The 20,559-nt window shown below is 35.3% G+C and overlaps 1 protein-coding gene across 1 annotated transcript; it reads right to left on the bottom strand.

Annotated features, from left to right (window-relative positions):
- Nucleotides 1-231: 231 nt before the first annotated feature.
- LOC142351034 (ABC transporter G family member 23-like) lies at nt 232-20,426 on the bottom strand. The gene is made up of 3 exons (XM_075403098.1): nt 20,024-20,426; nt 11,979-12,590; nt 232-1,684 (listed from the first exon to the last, which is right to left on the bottom strand). The coding sequence occupies exons 1-3, from the start codon at nt 20,193-20,195 to the stop codon at nt 351-353; spliced, it is 2,118 nt and encodes a 705-aa protein (XP_075259213.1). The 5' UTR covers nt 20,196-20,426; the 3' UTR covers nt 232-350.
- Nucleotides 20,427-20,559: the final 133 nt, after the last annotated feature.

Raw genomic sequence — 20,559 nt, 5'->3', positions numbered from 1 at the left:
TAGAAAAGATCCTAAACACAGTATTTTTTCTTTTTCAACGACATTTCCGTCTGACTTAAAAAATTTCAATGTATTAGAACTCAAAATTGAGACTTTTATTTTGGTTGACTAAAATTACTGGCACCGCTACATAAACTCTCAAATGTAAAAATTGCATTAACTGTTTTTTTTATGCAAAAACCTCGAGCATGCTGAATATCTAAGCAAATCAAATGAGAGGAATATTTTTTATAGGAATGGCACCAGTCTATGATCCCAATGAAAACTAATTTGCATAATTGACATCAACCACATGAATAGTATCGCAATTATATTTAACAATTAGGGTTTCACGATGTAAGTTATGAAGTTTATCGCTTGTTGAATAGGATTTTGCGGACAGTGATGGCTATGATGACGAATGCAGCTATGAAAGCAATATTGATCAACACAGCTTGCCAGACCCTCTCTCTTCCAATACTCCAGCCTCTTAAAAAGACGTCTCTCATGGCTACCGCTGGGAGAGTTAGAGGAATTAGGTAACTAACATACCTAACAGGGTACGGAATAGCGTCCAGGGGCCAAATGACACCACTTAGAAGTAAAATTGGGTAAATTGTACCCACATTTAAATGAATAGCTTGCGTTTCCTCAGTACAAACTGCCGAAATGATAAGTCCGAAAGCTATGCCTGTCAAACCTTGTAAGTACGTAATTCCTACAGCCAGACCAAGGTTACCCAAAAACGGGGAATCGAAGACAATTAAAGCCATGAAAAAGAGAATCGCAACTTGACCAGTCATTATGAAGAACTGCACAATCATTGCAGCCAACATTAACATCGTCTCGGTGACTCCGGAAGCGTGCAAGCGATCCGTTATTCCCATTTTGCGCTCGACCAATGATCGGATTCCAGTTAGAGAAGCAGATAAGGTATATGTAAGCTGAAGAATAACCCCGGGAGTCATGTAGTCGGTCAAAGAGTCGACCTCTTTCCCATAAAATGGCTCCGTAAAATTGATAGGAAGAATTGCCAGTGAAGGGTTGTGATTTGATTTTAGGACCATTGCAAGTTGAAACTCCCTGTAGGCGTCTAGAAACTTTTCTTTTAACAACATCGAAGTTAACTTGACTGTTTCGTCCAAACTAATGTAAACACTGCTTTTCAAAGCGGTTTCTACAGTAGATTCTTCAAAATTTATTCTTCTCAGTAACAGCTCAGAAGTGTATCGAGGTCCAAAATGCACTATAGCTGCAATTTCGGCATTATCGGCCGCTTTTCGAGCCTCTCTCATTGATTCGAAGTTCTGCAGATCCATCGTGTTGCCTTGCTGTAAGAATGAAATGTAAAGTTCACTGAGAGAGAAATTCTTTGAGAAATGATCTTCGTTTACGATTCCGACTGGAATATTTTTAGGGTATCTACCCCAGCAGAGCAGCATTGCCGATATTTGCATGAAAGGTAGAATGAAATACATGAGGAGCAAAGCGCGTGTTCGCATTATGTTGGTGCATTCTTTCATAATACAAGCTGAGAGGTGCAGAGGGTTGATAATGGATGTCTTAACTAGATGGTTGAATGTTTTTGTTGGTTCCGCAGGAACTTTTTCAAACGGAAGCTTGTCTTTGTCGTCATCCAGAATGTTTGGGTTGAATAGTGCTGGTTGGGAATACTTATCAAAACAAAGAGGCTCTTCTTCGTCGCCTGAAACAAATTTCAATTATGAATAAAAGAGACTAGATTTGACAAATAAACGCTATTTTAAAGCGTAATACATAAATGAAAACTGACGGTTATCTTGCAAGACCCCTGCAGGAAGACCACTCTCTTGTAAGATTTTTGTCAGAAACTTAAGATAACCGTCTTTGTCAGGAAGACAGCTATATTTTCACAACTATAAAACGTACTGTGGAAAGCGCTTAAATTACGTCTAAGTAGTTTCCACAGGGCAATTAAATAGCCTAAATGGAAAATACTCCCAAAGAATTGTGATTAGAGTCAAGTTCGGCGGCAGGGGCATTTCACAAAATTTTGATACCTTTTTGAAGTGAAGCGAATTAAGCAAATTAAGTCCATCAAACTTTTATTGAAATTTTTTGCAAAGACAGCATGAAATACTATATTTCCCATTCAGAAACACAAATATAAGTACCAGAATCGGAGGTGTTTTCCACATTTAAAATATGACTTTCAAATTCAGAATCCATCTAGATACTATATCGTTAGTTCAAAAAAGTACTAAAACACTAACAACTCATATGACTGAGACACTTTTATCAACATTAATTGCCAGCGACTATAATGCAACTAATATACCATTTTGATAACTTCTAATTGATAATCAATTATTTGGTGATACATTGTAATATCTAAAATTATTTTGAACCAATTCACTTAAAAGCCAACTCGACTCCTTTTAAAAGAGTGATTTTTGCTTCCACTGCTTGAAAACGCGATATGTCCTCCCAAGCTCAGTGAAATTGTAATCACGGCAACTCTGCGGAATGGGATTCCACAAAAAGTAATTAGCGGCGAAAACTAGATTTCAATTTTCAACTTCGAGTTTAGAATTGAAAAACGCTGACTACATTTTCTCTTTAGGGCACCACCTTTTTTTCGAAGTATGCAAGTGCGTTTCACCAGTACAATATTTTAAAAAAGTGAAAAGTAGTTTAAAAATGAGTAAATTTACTCACAGATTTTGGTCGTGAAAGATGGTAGCAATGGTAGTAATCATTGACACCCATTGCCGAAGAAAAAAGTACATCAGTCGAATTACATCAGTCATAAGAGAATTATAAAATGGTTCTATATAATACAGCATATTTGTATACACTTCGTTGCTCCCAAATATCTTGTTTGAATATCTATTCATAAAAAGGAAATGATTTTACATGATAGGTAGATCAAACCTATTTTTTTAAAATGTTTTTATGCCTATTGATTTGGCTCCAGGAACCATTTGGATGACAAAAGTCTGGATTACTGATTGATTTCTGTTGGCTCTCATGAACTCCGTCCTAGTCCAATTAGAAAACATTTTCTCAATTTTTGACTCTTTAAGTTATTTGTTTCCACTTTTTTGATCTGACATATCTTGTTCCAGTCTAAAGTTTGCTGCAAAAATAGAAAGGTAACGTTCTCCCTTTCTCTATATGTCTTCTTTTCCTATCAAACTAGGGTTGCTCATTGGGCAGTTTTTCCTCATCTGCGACAGCATTGCTTTTCATTCTTCCCTCTCTAACTACTTCGTTTGTTATGTCATTTTTAAACCTTGTTTCTCGGGCATTTTGCTGGTGGTAAAATTGGAATTTTTGCTTGTCACAGCAACTTTTATTTCACTTTTTCTTGGTTGTAGTCACAATTGAAATTAGGCTAGCTCATTTTGAAGCTCATTATGTCCTTACTGTTTTTTTTAAAAAGTCTAAATGAGTTCTATGCAGAAGGTAAGAAGCAGTTTGACTATCCTAGATTAAGACTCTTGCAAAATTTAGACGGTTATTTTGTAAATACCTTGCCGGAAAGAAGGCGGCTGCACAGGGAATACAAACAAAAGCATGTAAGGTAATTTCTTTTTTAATTTTTGTTTACATCATTTGATCACAAAATGCCGAACTAAAGAAAAAATTAGCTAGTAGATTGCCAGAAACTAACTGCAAAACCCTTCCTCTTCAATAAATTTTTAAAAATATTCCTTTCAAGTTCCCAGATTGAGGTCCACGCTCAAAATGACAAACAAATAACCATCCACACCACTTTTGCCTATGAAAATATTCAGACAAACCAAAAATGCCTATGCTCCAGACTATGTCTCGTTCAAATTTTACGGTGCGTTCATGTGCTTGTTCAAAAATCTTTTTTAAAAGACCCGTCCAAACCGGAATACAGATGTATGAATCTTCAAAATAAGCCCCTAACGAAGACATTAAAAGAAAATTTGCAACTGATTTGGCTGTCAAAGTATTGTGAAAATTTTGGTCATTTAATTTATTTGAGTAGTAGTAGGTAGTAGCAGCCCGGACCTTGCTCACAGTGAGTGTCAGCGCTGAATCATTGAAAATTGCAGTCTGTTTTTTGGGCTTACCATTACTATGATCATGTCACTTTTGGGAAATTACAGATTAAATTTCATAGTAAATCCTACGAGCATGAAAAAGTTTTACTGTTGACTCTATTTGCAGGGGTAAATTACGGCTTAGTTTTATCTGCCAATGATAAATTCCCGCCTAAATGATATCTGCGCATGAATAATTGCCGACTATGCTTTGTCTGTGTATAAGTAATTACCGCCTAAATTTGGTCTGCACACAGTAATTACCGCCAAAACTCGCTCTGCACATTTTGCTTAATTGCTGCCTAAATATTGCCGCTTTTGATCTGGTAGGGGCTTTAAGTGGTTGTTTCACGCTGCTCGGTTGTTCCTCTCTCATGCAAAAAGAATAAGCACTGGTAAATTGTTTGAATTTATAAACTCATGATTATAATTATAAATACATGCTGTCATATATATAAATATGGAATAAGCTCTGTTTATAAACGCATGAATTTATAAATGTGATATGGAATATGGAATTAATGTCCATTTAATACGTGATGTCCATTACATTAAATAGTTTAAATGTCCCCGCACTCATATCCTCTTTTCCTTCTTTCTGTAATTGTTCAGGTCATAATCTGCATGTAAATCGACTTCGCCTGGAACAGGTGATCTTTTCCCAACATTTGCCGCAGGCAGCTCCAAGCGCCATGATCATGCGCCATCTTCTCGAATCGAACGGGAAAGATGTCAAACGTCACGAACGTCACACGGAACATTAACACAAACTCAGAACATCAAAGCATGAATCTGAAATGTTAAAACAAAGCAGCAGAATCTGGAGTCCATTAAAATGAAATGAATTCGAATCCATCCATCCAAATAAAATGAATTAAACAAAAAGTAGGTTCTAAGGGGAAAACAAATTTGTCAGAAGAGCTGATTTAGCGTTTACTTGAAACTCAACATTTGAACACAGATAATATTAACAGTGTTGAAGTTAAGTCTGAACTACGATCAATAATTGACTGCAAATTGGTATTACGAAAGTAATCCAGTAGGTAATCCGAAGGTAATTACGAAGGTAATCCAGTAAACAAACTAAAGTAAAACAAAGAAAAAACAAGTATCAGACAAACTATAAACAATGAAGACTAAACGCAATTAATTCAAGGGAACAACTGAAGATGATGATGATGAATTCGCAGTTGACTTTGTGCTAGTTGACCCCGACTTTGACCTCAACGACATTGACGACCTCGACGACTTTGACTCACACCTCAATCTCACATTAACAACAGAACTATGAACCCTTACAATATGTCTCTTCATATTCGACGAATAGATCGTTTTGAATGGGCACAGATCACATTTAGTTGGCTTTATGTTCTTCTGATGAACGCGGGCAACGTGCCTTGCAGTGATATACTGCGCACGTGATTCATACTCGCAGTACCCGCATTCGAAGCGCCTACCCTTCCGTTCATTGATTACACTCACACTCGCATCAGGTGCCCTTCTTTTTCGCAACTTCCTCACCATATCCATTCGTTCGTCATCGATGTCCACCACTTTTCTCACAGTAATAATTCCATGACACGTCTTCTCCTCTGGGTCCGCTACTATAAACATCACTTCCCGGCTGCATTTCAAAATAGTCTCGTGTAATTCAACGTTTATGATAACCTGTTCCATCTTCTACAATCCAATTAATTCAATCAAAGTCAAGTTCAAAGAACACAAAAATCAAAAACAAGTCTCAATCAAATCTGAAATACACAACATATGAAGGTTCACATAAAATACACTGTTGCATTCACATCAATCAGGTAGAAACGGCGGAGGTCGGTGGAAGTCGGCGGAGGTCGGAAGTCGGCGGAGGTCGGTGGAAGTCGGCGGAGGTCGGAAGTCGGCGGAGGTCGGTGGAAGTCGGCGGAGGTCGGCGGAGGTCGGTGGAAGTCGGCGGAGGTCGGAAGTCGGCGGAGGTCGGTGGAAGTCGGCGGAGGTCGGAAGTCGGCGGAGGTCGGTGGAAGTCGGTGGAAGTCGGCGGAGGTCGGAAGTCGGTGGAAGTCGGCGGAGGTCGGTGGAAGTCGGCGGAGGTCGGAAGTCGGCGGAGGTCGGTGGAAGTCGGCGGAGGTCGGCGGAGGTCGGAAGTCGGTGGAAGTCGGCGGAGGTCGGTGGAAGTCGGCGGATGTCGGAAGTCGGCGGAGGTCGGCGGAAGTCGGTGGAAGTCGATGTGTCAGTTAATTGTAGTGTAGTATGTACAAGTTAAGCTAGAATGCGGCTCCGGGTATCGACACGTTGAAAATTTCATGCATGATATCAGTCATTCGAAATTTTCAAAATTTGCTATGTACAGTCTGTTAGTTCTTCGTCTGTACAGTCTGAACTGAGACATTCTGTGCAGTGTTAACCAATAATGTAAATGATGCTGCAAAGAAAAAAAACAGACTGGGATTTTTCTTAATCGACTCTGGGCAGACTGGGAAAAGTATTTATACTGCTATTTGTCTGGTACAGTAATGGTTACAATTGATTTCCAATGGTACAGCAATGAAACTCACTGCGACCAAAGTACGGGAGTAGTAGTAGAGAACTTGTAATGTCATAAAGTAACACTTTTTGTCGTTAACAATAGGTTTAAAAGCGTTCAGTTGTTTCCGCTTAACAGCTAATCTCAACTAACCAGCTATGAAAATGGAAAATAAAGGGTCCAAATTTTGACAAAAATTGGCCCATTTTCCTTAACAAGCAAAACCTAAAATTTCTACCAACCGATTGAGAAGGTCTTTGAATCCATCATTAATACCCACAGCAATAAAAAGTTTAAAAAAGAATCAAAAAACCACTAAAGAGAAGAATAAAACGGCAATATTAAAAAGGCAAAGACTTGAAATTTGCATTTAGGAGTAACTCATGCATGAAATGGTCAAATAAGAACCCAAATGTACAATTATTTATTAAAATTTCTGAGAAAATAAAGGTCTGCCAAAGTTTGCTTCAAAACTACCTTTCTCGCTCTCTTTAATGCATATGCATGAAGAAAGATCACTCCCTCTCGCTCTGCTTTCTGTTTTTGTTCGGGAAATCGAACTAAACACTTGTCTTTACGTCCTGCATTAACTTTCACAATCAGTCTCAGCAACAGAAAAAGACACGTTCAAGAGGATTCGAGGAGCATGTTTAAAGGAAACGCAATATTAACCGTAAAACCGAATTAGTTTTCAGTTAGTAATATCTCCTATTGCAAATTCGGGATTCAGATTCTTTTAGGAACAAGAAAACGCAATGCGGTTGCTAAAGACGAGGTTGAGCGTTCCAAACCGCCACAAGAAAGAAGTCATATGTAAATCGATGAAGGACAGAAATCTTCCTTTGGAGGGTTCAATCTTTTTTGGTTTCCTAACGAAGTATGCCCATTAAGATACTTTTTTCTCATTTTTGAAATGCCTATGGACGACAATGACAAAACGAAAACTAACGAACAGCAGAATTTTCACAAGTTACTTTAATTGTATTAATTTTTCTGAACTGATTTGCGTGTTTGTGTATAAATTTTTGCGTTTATTCTTTTTTGCACTTTTATTGCTCTGGAACAAAGACTGAAGCAATTATTGTTAAAAAGTTTGACTCTTTTATGCAAAGTGTTAGTTCGAGGTGGAAGCTATTGTTTTATAACAATCTTTGCTTTCAACCGACATTTTTATGTTTGGCTGGTTGATTTTTGCGGATCTCCATTCCTCTCAATCCGACTAAAATCTGATGGTCAGATTAAACCAATTCTAAGAGATCTAATAAAGCAGCTGGAGAGCAATTGGTAAGATGAATGACTACTACTCGCGATTTTGAGGGTTCGAAAAACGGTCAGGTCTTTTTGTACCTATAAAGATTTTGATACAAATCTTGACGATCATGAAATTGCCGCCCCGCCTGTCGTTCAAAATTAGACAACTGCTTCGTCAAGAACTGAGTGTATACGAACTTTATGTTTTATCTTTTTTCTTTGGGAATCAGAGGGAAGCGAAAAAAGCACCAAAACTTTCTTTACACTGGTCGCCATCTTGCTTACGCTTATTTTCTAATCGCGGAGCATTGAAAATTAACATTTATTATCTCGCTTCTTCCTAGTTATTTCCCGGGCCGAGGTGTCAACGCCAAAAACGCAAAATTATGTAAGATTGGCGTTGAATGCATTGAATTTATATAAGATTGTACGCCTGAGTGTAGATCTTACATACATTCAACGCATTCAACGCTAATCTTACATAATTTTGCGTTGAATTTTGGCGTAGATCTTACACATTTAGCGTTGAATTTCAGCGTAGATCTTACATATTAAGCGTTGAATTTAGCGTTGATCTTACATAAATTCAACGAAATCAACCCTAATCTTACATAATTTTGCGTTGAATTTTGGCGTAGATCTTACATATTTAGCGTTGAATTTTAGCGTTGATTTTACAAGAATTCAACGCAATCAACGCTAATCTTACATAATTTTGCGTTGAATTGTGCCGTAAATCTTACATATTTAGCGTTCAATTTTAGCGTAGATCTTACATATTAAGCGTTGAATTTAGCGTTGATCTTACATAAATTCAACGCATTCAACGCTAATCTTACATAATTTTGGGTTGAATTTTGGCGTAGATCTTACATATTTAGCGTTGATTTTTAGTGTTGATCTTACATATATTCAACGCATTCAACGCTAATCTTACATAACTTTGCGTTGAATTTTGGCGTAGATCTTACATATTTAGCTTTGAATTTTGGCGTAGAGCTTACATATTTAGCGTTGAATTTTAGCGTTGATCGTACATAAATTCAACGCATTAAACGCTAATCTTACATAATTTTGCGTTGATTTTTGGCGTAGATCTTACATATTTAGCGTTGAATTTCAGCGTAGATCTTACATATTTAGCGTTGAATTTCAGCGTAGATCTTACATATTTAGCGTTGAATTTAGCGTTGATCTTACATAAACTCAACGCATTCAAGGCTAATCCTTGCATTCGATTTCAGACCACTTTACGATTTCAAAAGTTTTTCAAGTTTTCTGTTTTTTCACTGTTTCGACCCCTATATTTCACAGGTGAGAAACATAAGGTCAGAAAAAATTAAATTTTAATGCTCTTTTCTAATGCAAAATCAAATTCAGACAATTTTACGATTTCAAACTTTTCAAAATTTTTTTTCAAAAAATTAATTTTTTACTGTTTCGCTCCGCTATACTGCACAGGTGAGAAAACTGAATTCAGCAAAAAATCACCTTTTAGTGCTCTTTTATAGTGCAAAATCCATTTCAGACCATTTTACGATTTCAGAATTTTTCAAGTGTTTTTCAAAAATTTAATTTTTTTTTACTGTTTTGACCCCCTATACTGCACAGGTGGAAAAAGTGAATTCAGCAAAAAAATCGCTTTTTAGTGCTCTTTTATAGTGCAAAATCCATGTCAAACCATTTTACAATTTCAGAACTTTTTCAAGTTTTTTTTTCAAAAAATCAATTTTTTTCACTGTTTCGGACCCTATATTGCAAAGAGGAGAAACATGAGGTCAGAAAAAATCATTTTTAGTGCTCTTTCATAGTGCAAATTCCAAACCAGACCATGTTACGATTTCAAATTTTTCAAGTTTTTTTTCAAAAACTTTAATTTTTTTACTGTTTCGACCCCCTATACTGCACAGGTGAGAAAAGTGAAGTCAGCAAAAAATCACTTTTTAGTGCTCTTTTACAGTGCAAAATCCATTTCAGGCCATTTTACGATTTCAGAACTTTTTCAAGTTTTTTTTTCAAAAAATCAATTTTTTTCACTGTTTCGAACCCTATATTGCAAAGGTGAGAAACATGAGGTCAGAAAAAAATCATTTTTAGTGCTCTTTTATAGTTCAAACTCCAATTCACACCATGTTACGATTTCTAATTTTTCAAGTGTTTTTTTCAAAAAATTAAATTTTTACTGTTTCAACCCCTATACCGCAAAAGTGAGAAAAATGAAGTCAGCAAAAAATAACCTTTGAGTGCTCTCTTACGGTGCAAAAAAACCATTTCAGATCTTTTTAGGAATTCAAATTTTTTTCAAAACTTTTAAAAAAACTTAAATTTTTCCCAGTACGCCTCACATGGTAAATGCGTTGAATATGCTAAGTTAAATGCTACGCAAAATCAACGCAAAATATGTAAGATCTACGCTAAATTCAACGCAAAATCTGTAAGATCTACGCTTTATAAGAATTGCGGCTCTTAAGGAAACCAAGGTACTGTGGTACAATGGTAGAAGAGGCGACAAGCAGACAGGAGGTCAGCAGTTCAAGTCCCATACGCAACTGGAGGTTAATAGTTCAAGTGGACGCTTTGATTTTTTGTAAGATCAACGCTAAATTCAACGCATAAATATGTAAGATCTACGCTAAATTCAATGCTAAATATGTAAGATCTAAGCTAATTTCAACGCTGAATATGTAAGATCAGCGGCAACTAGCGTTGACAAGTCGGAAAAATCACCACAATTTTCTTACATATTTTTGCGTTGAATGCGTTGAATTTTTGTCTTCAAATTGAACGCATTCAACGCAAAATTATGTAAGAAAATTGCGTTGAATTTTCCAACTTGTCAACGCTAGTTGCCGCTGATCTTACATAATTTTGGCCAAACTCCTCGGTCCGGGTTACGTATTTTAGTTTGATTGTGTGGTTTCTGAGAATGGCACACTTGCTAAACAATTTTGTTCCTAGATTTACCTAATTTTTCGTACCTAAATTTTCGCTTTCTTACTTTGATATGAATAAAAAATAACAGTTGTCGATTTTCCTCATTGTTCTCATCAGCTTTCAATTTCCCACTATGTTGCCTGCAAGGCAGTTTCACAGGTGTCTTAAATTTTTTCTAAATGACAAGTTTTTGTCGACAAAAAAAATGTTGCGGTGTAGTTTATCAGTAGACTTGCACAATAGATTTACGGGCGGTATAAAAAGAGAAACAACTGTCAAGAATACAAAAAAACTTCAACCAATTTTCCTGCCATGTCGCAGTATTCTGCAGACACGTGTTTAAATTACATTTCCTTGATTATCAAGTTAACCCCGAGAATCAAATCTATTCCGAACTGATCTTTTTCGAAAAATAATAATAGCAATAAGACTGGGAACAGAATTAAGCAAAAATTGAAACAAAATGGTTTCTCCCAAGGTTCACTTTGTTCTGTTTCACACCAAAAGGATAGCCCAAGACTTTGGCACATTGCCAGAGCAACTTAAAGTATGCATCTAAAATATGTATATTCTTTAAATTTTATTTTAATGTTGATTATCTCACTTTCCGTGTTAAAAAACATGCGAAAATGGAAACATATTTATGCTAAAAATGTCAGAATGTCTTGCGTTTTCTAAAGCCAAACAATTTTTTATACTGTCTGGGTAGCTAGTTCTTCCTTTTTTTCGTTTTCTAGACAGGCTCCCAAAATTTGTAATTATGTCAGGGCGAATGATAAAGCAATTCTTGCTTTGAGCTGATAATTAAACATTTCTCTCACGTTACACAGTGGTTTGTTTGCTTCTTCAGAAAAAAATCATTTTTTTAGTTGCTTTTACGAGCCTGCTATTTTCCGATTAAAAGAAATCGATTGCCATAACTTCTAACTTCAAGCCAGAAAAAATCCAGAGATGGCCAATAACAGCTCTGCTCAGTACACTCACCAAACTGTCTCAATAAATGACAGTCACTGAATATGTTTTTCTCAAGCTTAAAACAATAAAATCAGGGTCTGAGCTTTCAATTTTTGAGAGAATCTTGGAAACCATATCCAAAGGCCAACTATGGTCTCTGGCATATCATAGCATGAATATATGCTTAAAGTGTGCTTCGTCTATGGATCAAATATGATATGCTTTCTAAGAAGCAGGAAGGTCAAACCGAGATATGAATACATTTTAAGATACTATTGCTTAAAAAATACCCGATGAACTGTCGTGAATCATTGGCTGCTCTGACTCATCTCCACAAAGTTCCAAAAATACTTCTTGTAAGTTGCTCAAGCCTTTCATTTGGATCAGGACTTCAGGCTCTCCCTCACATAAAAGAGTGCCTGAACGCATAAGACCAACCCTATTAGCCTGTCTGGCCTCTTCTATATAGTGTGTTGTAATCATTATTGTACACCCTCTATTGGAGGACAAGTAGACCAAATGACGCCAGATTTTTGCACTCAAAACCGGATCCACGCCCACCGTCGGCTCATCCAGAATCAACAGTCGAGGATTATGTAGCATGGTAGCTGCGAATGACACCCTTCGTTTTTGACCTCCACTCAACTCTTGAATCAGTTTACTGCCTGGGGGTAACTGCAGAAGATCATTGAGAAATTCGATTTGCAAGTCAACTTCTCGTTTTCGCATTCCATTCAGCTTTCCATAAAAGTGGAGTGTCTCTTTTATGTTGAAGATGGAGTGCAAGGCTAAATCCTGAGGCATGTAGCCAACATCTCTTCCAGGGATCTCGTTGCCTTCCCTCTGGCAGGGGGTGTCGGAGCCAAACACGAGAATTCGTCCATGGTCCAGCTTTAACCGACCTGTTAAGAACATATATCAAGCAAGTACAAAAACCGGATATTTTTAAATAACGATTACCCGGGTCAACGATTCCTTCTCTTCTGACTAGGATTCCGGATATTCCTGCCAAAACTTACAATTCCCACATTTCTTGACAGGAATCTTGTGAGGACCTGCAATTCCGGAAATTACCAGTCGGAAACTTATATTTACATGCATTTCCTGAAATACTTGTTAGGAAAAATATTCTTATCTTTTTCTCTAAATTCCTGGCGCAAAACTATTTTTTAAACCTTCCATACTTTTAATGAGTAGGAAACTTGCGTATACCCACTTAAACCAAAACAATTGCAAAAAGAAAGAGAAAAACCATTTCTCATCAATTTATCACGCAAATGGTGTTGAGCGTGCAAATAGATTTATTTAATTCAACATTTTTCCATCACAGATCTTTTCCTGAAGTTTAAGTGTCTGTTGTATTTTTAAATCAAAAAGATCGTGACTTTGTTGAAGAGTCTGAAAATTTTAGTACTTAGCAAAAAAGTTCTACTATAAGCATTTAACTGAATTTGTTTCCAAAAGCACTTGCAATCTGCATTTATAGCACAGGCGCGCCATTTTCCAGAATTTTGCACACAAATTTTCCAGAAAATTTAGGGTAGCATTCATGTTTTTACTGATTTCTCCTGAAATACGGTACCAAATTGAACAGACTAAGTTTGTTCTCATGGTAATAATTAGTGTTTTTTGGTTGACAAGGCACAGCAATAAAACTACTTATGTGCAAACTTAAATAAAGTCACTCGGCTCAAATTTTACGCCAAAAGTTATTTTTCTTTCATAACAAAATTTTTTTGAGGTTAAAAACTTTGTTAATTGTTTGCTTTTGAAATCTAAAAAGCTACTTGAACCAATGACTTTTTGAAAATTTGAAGAATTTATTATTTGCTGGTTTCAGTAGGCAGGCAGGCAGGTAGACAGACAGGTTAGGCAGGCGGGCGAGCCGGAGGTAGGTAGCTAGTTTGGTAGGGAACCCAGTTTTCATCCGTACTTCCGGCTAGGAGTCCCTTTTTGTATCCAAATAAACTCCGTTTCTTCTCACCGGGAACTCCGTTTTCTTCCGTATTTCCTGCTACGAATCCCTTTATACTCAAACTTTGTTTACCGAGATCCTTTTAATTGCCCCTGTTTCCTATTAGGATTCTGAAGTTTCCTAGTTTTTCTAGTAAGAAGAGCAAGAACTTGCAAATACTTACCACCACCTGCATTTGTTGATAGTTTTACCATTCCTGATGAGATTTTGTCCAACTTTGCCAAGCGAGAAATAGAAAATTGGCAAGAATTTCAGGAATCGTTGCACCGCGTATTTACAACGACAAAGGGCCGTTTTGAAATACTAAGGTTCCGATTGGGCTCGAAGTTCTTCATAGGACTCTTATTGATTTAACAGCTGATAAATAACAACACAGTGTTCCCAGATATGATGGCAAAAATTAATGACAAAAATGGTTCGATCGGAAAAAAATATGTATATTTCATAAACAAATGCCGTCCTGCGAACTGTAAATAAGACTATGGGACTAATACTAGAGAATGCTGCTAAGAAGTCCTGGGTTCAGAATCTATCCTTATTTTCAAATCAGATGTCAAGCGCCAATGTCTTTCAAATACTAGAGTTTTACAATGAGCTAATTAGACTGATCTCTGTCCGATCCGACCTCCTATCAGATATAAGATTCTCAGTTTAGACTAAAGGTTTAATAAAGGAGCACAGAAGTCATTTTTGAGTGAGACAATTCAAGATTTATCACCTAAAAAGACATTCCAAATGAGTAACAAGTGACTTTAGGCGCGCATATTCAGCTGTGGCACAGAGCATTAGAAATCAGTAAGAAAATTGCTTATTGATTTCTGGAAGTCTGATCAATTTTTGCGAGACAAAAAAAGAGAGAAAAAGGTAGGCAACAAGACAAGAAAAGACAAGCTACAAGTTCATGGTAAAAAAAATGTCTACAATTTTAATTTTTTAAAAAAAAATAAGCGGTGCAGGAACCAAACTATAGGATTGATGGAACCTTTATTGATCTCTTGAAATCTAAAAAAAGAAAGAAAAAATTTGCAGAAATTTAATGCTAATTGTTAAAGAAAAATATATGAACACAAAATATAATTCTCTTGGCAAAACTAACAATACAACTATCCTGCAGGATAGTACAAAACTAGTTTCTACATTAAAGAGATTGAGGAGGAAACAACAATTTCATTTTAAATTGGACAAAGTTAACATATATTTTTTAAAATTTGCTACGAATCCTAACAACAGGATCTTTAAATCAAGTAATTGTTTAAAAATAATTTACATTGGCTCGTTTGAATGCTCTGAGAAAATTTTATTTGCCCGTTAAAATTTTTTAAAAAATATTTTGCTTGAAAAAGACTTTTACGAACTGTTTCCAACGTCAGTTAAAGACTCGTTCTCCAAAAAAACGCAGAAAAAATTATTTGGACTGAGAAACTTATTTATTACCCTCAATTTAGGCCGTTATTGCATCACAAACGTTGAGCTTAAAAATCGAGGCAGTCACCTAAATGACTCTAACCAGACTTAATAACCTCGGATTTACTTTTTTATCCCAAACCGAACGTTATCGGAATCATTTGTGAACGCAGAATGAAATAACTGTGGGACAAGTCTCAAAAACAAAAAAAAATTGAAATGAAAACAACACCAGTAAACAGCGGACTAAATAAACATTACGATCCAAGTAGACAAAAAAGATTTTTACAAACTACAAGAAACAAAATTTGATAGGTTGTATATACTTTTAGTATTAAAGATTGATTTAAAAATATGCTTTTCCATGTAAAAAAAAGGACTGAAACGACAAAACCAAAAATTTGACAGCTTGATTAGCCTAAAAGAAAACAGCAAAAACACAATTATGGCAAGATTGACTTTTCAAAATGATAAAGGTTCTCCGTAGGATCTTGTGATTTCTTATGACTTGAAAACCAACACTTTATCGATATTGAACAGACAGCTGTAAATTTCAAATAATCCTTATCGACGGCGTGAATACAGAAACACACATAAATGTCAACAAGAGGAGGCTCGGTAATGTGCCATCGCGAATAAGGTTCCGACGCCGCTCATCCACAATTTTGGCATAATTCTCTACCAAATGAGGAACAGACAGAAAAAACAAAAAAAATCCAAAAAAATTGGTGTTTGAACGAAAAGATAGCCTCCGAAGCAAATAACTCAGTGGAGTAAAAAATGATGCATTAGATTGATGAGATATGCCAATATTAAAAAAGCGACCAAGACGAACAGCAAAATCTAACAACAATAACAAACACTAATTACCCCCAAAAAATAAAACTTAATAGCGAGGTCAAAAAAACGACACATAAAACTGAAACTAAACAAAATAACTCGTAATTCACCAGAAAAGATATGGGACCAGTTGATAATAAGGCTTGATATCAATTAGAAAATAAAAAACAAAAACAGTAAATCTGAAAAATTGGTTTAATTTTTTTAAAAACAATTAATTGTAATGAAAACCAATATTTATTACTCAATCAAAGTACTCAATCAAAGTACACAATCAGTTTTCATTACACAATCAAAGCAATGAAAACCAATAGAAATCAAGTAACAAATCCCATAGGTTTACGATTAACAGTGCTTCTAAAGATAGGAATAAAGAACTGTCGGTATTCAATTTTCATGCGGTTACAAAAAGAACAACAAATAGACAACAAACAAAAAATCAGTTAAATTTTGCCAGAAAACGCTTTCGAAGCCGTAATGCCAAACTTTGGCCCTCAAAATATGTTTGATTGCCCCCTCTTCGAACACCGATAATGTATTATGTGACCTTTCATTAATGAAATCAGGTAACAAATAAACAAAAAAGAAAAAAATCAAAACTAAGTAATACTTATCTTTTTCTCGAAATAAAATTATTTCCCAAGACATTAAAATCATTATTTGCAAAATGAATTAATAAAATAGGTTCGTTAATTCTTCCAATGTAAGCCCTTGAGAACCGCAATTATCCAGAATATATCTTACATCTCCAAAAAGAACCTAAAGTATGGCAAAAATCAAGAATTAGTTTACTTTTTTTGTGAAAAACCCGTGTCCAAGCCAGTAAAGTCATAAAGAATTCTTCGAACATGAAAAAATCAGATTTCGTTAAATCAATCTCCTAGAGACCTTCCCTTGACAACAATATCTATATATTTGGCCTGTGTTTAACGAGTCTAGGTAACAAACAGATAATAAAAAGAACAAAATTGCGAAATTAAAGTGTTTTTATTATTTTGGAAAAAAATTGTTTTCAAAATCATGAAAGCCATCAGCTATCTACTAATATCAGAATATCGGCTCATCTATTTTTCCATCAAGAGCCAATGAACGGGTCATTGTACAGGAAATTTCATACGATTAAAATGACAATTAAAAACGACGGTTAAAGACTAATTTAAAAAACTCAATTAAATTCTTCGAGAAAGTTTTGTCGAAGCCGTTAAAACCAGAGTCTATATCCTTAAGGACATTCAATTTATCGATTGTGTTTTTTTAACGCCAACAATGTGATATATGATCTGTCAATAACGTGATAATGTGACAAAACTAGAAATCGTGAAAAATGGGCAAACACCTGAAAAAAAAGTGAAATCTAGTAGTATCCAATCCAGAAAATCATAACTTAAGCTGTAAAACCACAAAAAAGGTTGAATTTGAATTCAATAGACAGAAGAAGCATTGAGAGAAAGCTACAAGTTGGCCGAATTAAAAGAAAATTGGAGGCAAATCTCAATAAGCGATTATTTATTTAAAAATCAAACATTTTAGTAGTCAAAACGACCATAAGAGTTCAAGTTTTAAATTAGATACAGTAGCTTGGAGCTAGTTAGGAAACGAATTGGACCTATCACTAGTGAGCTTCGATTTGAAATATTCTGTTATTTAAATAATACATAAAATAAAAAAGATAGAATTTTTTTTTATAAAAAAAGACGGACTGATTACAATCGGAATTATTATTTGATTGTAAGAGTCCACGATTGGTCCAAAACTAGCGCTGCTAATGCTGTTTGATTATTAAGAACTTAATTTTTTGAATATCATAGATAGATGTTTTGTTAGTTGAAAACCAAAAATAAATGCTGCGTTTTTGATAATCAACGAGTAAAGTTAGCAAAAATCGGCAAAGCTTTAATTACGGAGGACACGCAACGGAAGTTAAAGTAGAAATAGCCCCCTTTTGAGTCTACAAAGATTGTGTTAGTGGTGCTTGGGTGTTTACTTCCGGCGAATTTAATCAAAATGGACTAAAGAAACTTATTTCGTGCTGGTTTTGATGAAAAAGTCTGAATATTGAAATATTTAGCCAGAATTTTTGATACAAAAAATTATATAAAAAAAGCCGACAATATTTTTTTGTCTTTAAAAATAAAATCAACAGCCCTTTCTGTTAATAAAAAAATTAACAAATTTCAGCAAAATTAGCAAAATTTTAGAAATAGATTTCGGAAAATGTGAATAAAATCAACGGAATGCATTCTATTTTCTCAAAAGTCTAAAACTCGATAGTTCCCTGTAAAAAGCGGAACTCAAAAAAATCTTTTTAATTCCATATTCTACGCTGGACAGGCTTTCTAATTATACCAGTCTCAACTCTCTACGATGAATATATCGATCGGCCAAAATTGTCTGAACAAAAAAAAAGCCCATTTGAGCATATAGTTCCTCCCCCCCCCCCTCAAGAGGGGTCGGAACAAAAATACTCATGTGTTTGAAACATATTTTGAAGTCCTCGGATCTTTTTGTGTTTAAGCTTCTAGTATAGCAAATAACTCAAAAAATAAATTTAGAACAAAATCTTGCAAAATCTTATTAATGGAAGTTCGTACTGAATTGAAACATATGATATCTGAAAACCCGTTGGTCAAAACACCAAGAAAAAACAAACGACAGCACAATATGGCTCAAAATTTTTAAATGACACTTCCAAGTTTTTTAGGTACTCACAACGATTTCACCAGACGTAGTATTAAATCTAACATCTTACAAAAAATGAGCAATCTTGTCGGACGTAAAGTAAGCAAAAAGATGCAAACACAACAAATCTAATTGAAATAAGCTAAATGTTCTAAGTGTTAAGTCTTCGAAACTAAGATTGTAATACTAAAACCTGAAAACTCAAAAGAAGTTTTACTGGCTGAAAACTCAAAAGAAGTTTTACTGACCACATTAACTTAACACAACACAAAAAAATTACAAACGCCAACTGAAGCTATCTAATGCATATTAATGCCTAAGCGTTTCACCTCTTTAGCACATTTCGGAACATCAGACATTGAAACATTGTGTGAACCTCCATAAACAATTAACAAGAACCGTCCTTCTTAGAACTCATTTGAATCCGCCTAGGTGAATGAATGCTTCGTGACTGGTGAAGCTTTACGGGAGCTGCTCAGCAACTTATTGCCTTTGAACTATGCTGGTTTATATATTTACCTAACCAAGCAGTCAAGAAAACTCAGCGTTCAGGCAAAACTGCAAAGACAAAAAATCGGTCCTAGGAGAAGCGCACAAAAAAGAACAAAATCAAAATTCACATTCACGGTCTACAAATGAACGTTTTTATGTGTGATTATTTCATAAATTAACTTTGCTTGATTAGACTGTTTTTTATGATCCTTCTCTGACTAAGAAATCACTGAAATCATATATTCCTTAGTATAATAGATTCTCGCAATCACTGTCGAGTTATAATCGAGGCATCTGCCTCAAAGAACTTAGCTCGCGCAATTTGACCAGATAATGGGAGCATTTTTAATGTGCTGACATCTATTCAGTATCCGAATTTTTCAAATCACTCAATGAGAACATGCGGCAACTATACTCTGGAAAACTATACTATACTCATCAACTATATATTCACTTTTACTTAACTGAGATTAACTGCAACAAACAATGAACGATTTTTGATATCCAGGCAAACCAATTACAGACTTTTACCGAGACTCAACAATTTTTGAAAATATTTTGCCCTTACTTTTGCTTAATAATTATGGCTTAAACTGCTGCTCTCGAAGCTTTTTTCTATCAGTATTTACATAGCAATATGAACTTATGTAGAATTTCAAATTGATCCTTGTTTGAATACTTATAATTCTAAATAAAATTGACCTAGTATAGTTACTCTAAAACATTGTCGAAGTATTGCAGCATTGATTGATTTTTTTCTGAATCAAAAACTTGGGTCATAACGATGTATGCTTTTTGGGAGTAAGTATGCTTTTGTTTTATCCTTGTACGACTACTAATTCATACAAATCATGACTTAGTATAATTACATGAATCAAATATGGCCTAGTTTGCCAACAAAAATTTTGAATCATGAGCAATCCGGGTACTCTTGAATCAGCTTACCCAAGATACATTTGAGCAGAGTCGTCTTTCCGCAACCTGATGGTCCCAGCAGTCCGTAGATAGTTCCTCTTTCAACAGTCAAGTTGAGCATGTTTAAAACCGGGTATTCACCTGACTTCATACTGTACGCTATCGTCGCATCTTGACACCAAATTGCTCTGTAGTTTGCCATTACTCCGCAGTTTTATCCAGACAGAGTTTTGTTTTTTGAATCGCCTTTAGGAAAGTCTGTTTTCTTTAAAGATATCTATTTCTATAACCGCTTGAAGTTATAGTCAATATTTTTCACAAAACCAACGGCTAGTTAGAGAATCGGTATATATCCTTTTATCGATACCAGTTTCTGATCTTAGTTTATTTGCTTTCTTGTAAACAGTTTTATTTTGAGTTGAGTAAACATTTGTATTTCAAGTTGAAATGACATCTTTATAGATACCGGCTGCTATTGTAAGGTCAATGCATAAATTAACATGCATACTAGCTTTCATGCATTGCTTTTGTTGAATATTGGGTTTTAAGCTTTTACGGCTAGATCA

This window comes from Convolutriloba macropyga, chromosome 1, assembly GCF_964194025.1.
Source record: "Convolutriloba macropyga chromosome 1, txConMacr16.3, whole genome shotgun sequence".
Taxonomy (NCBI): domain Eukaryota; kingdom Metazoa; phylum Xenacoelomorpha; order Acoela; family Convolutidae; genus Convolutriloba; species Convolutriloba macropyga.
Note: the sequence above shows the minus strand (reverse complement) of the source record. Positions and strands in the feature narration are given on the sequence as shown.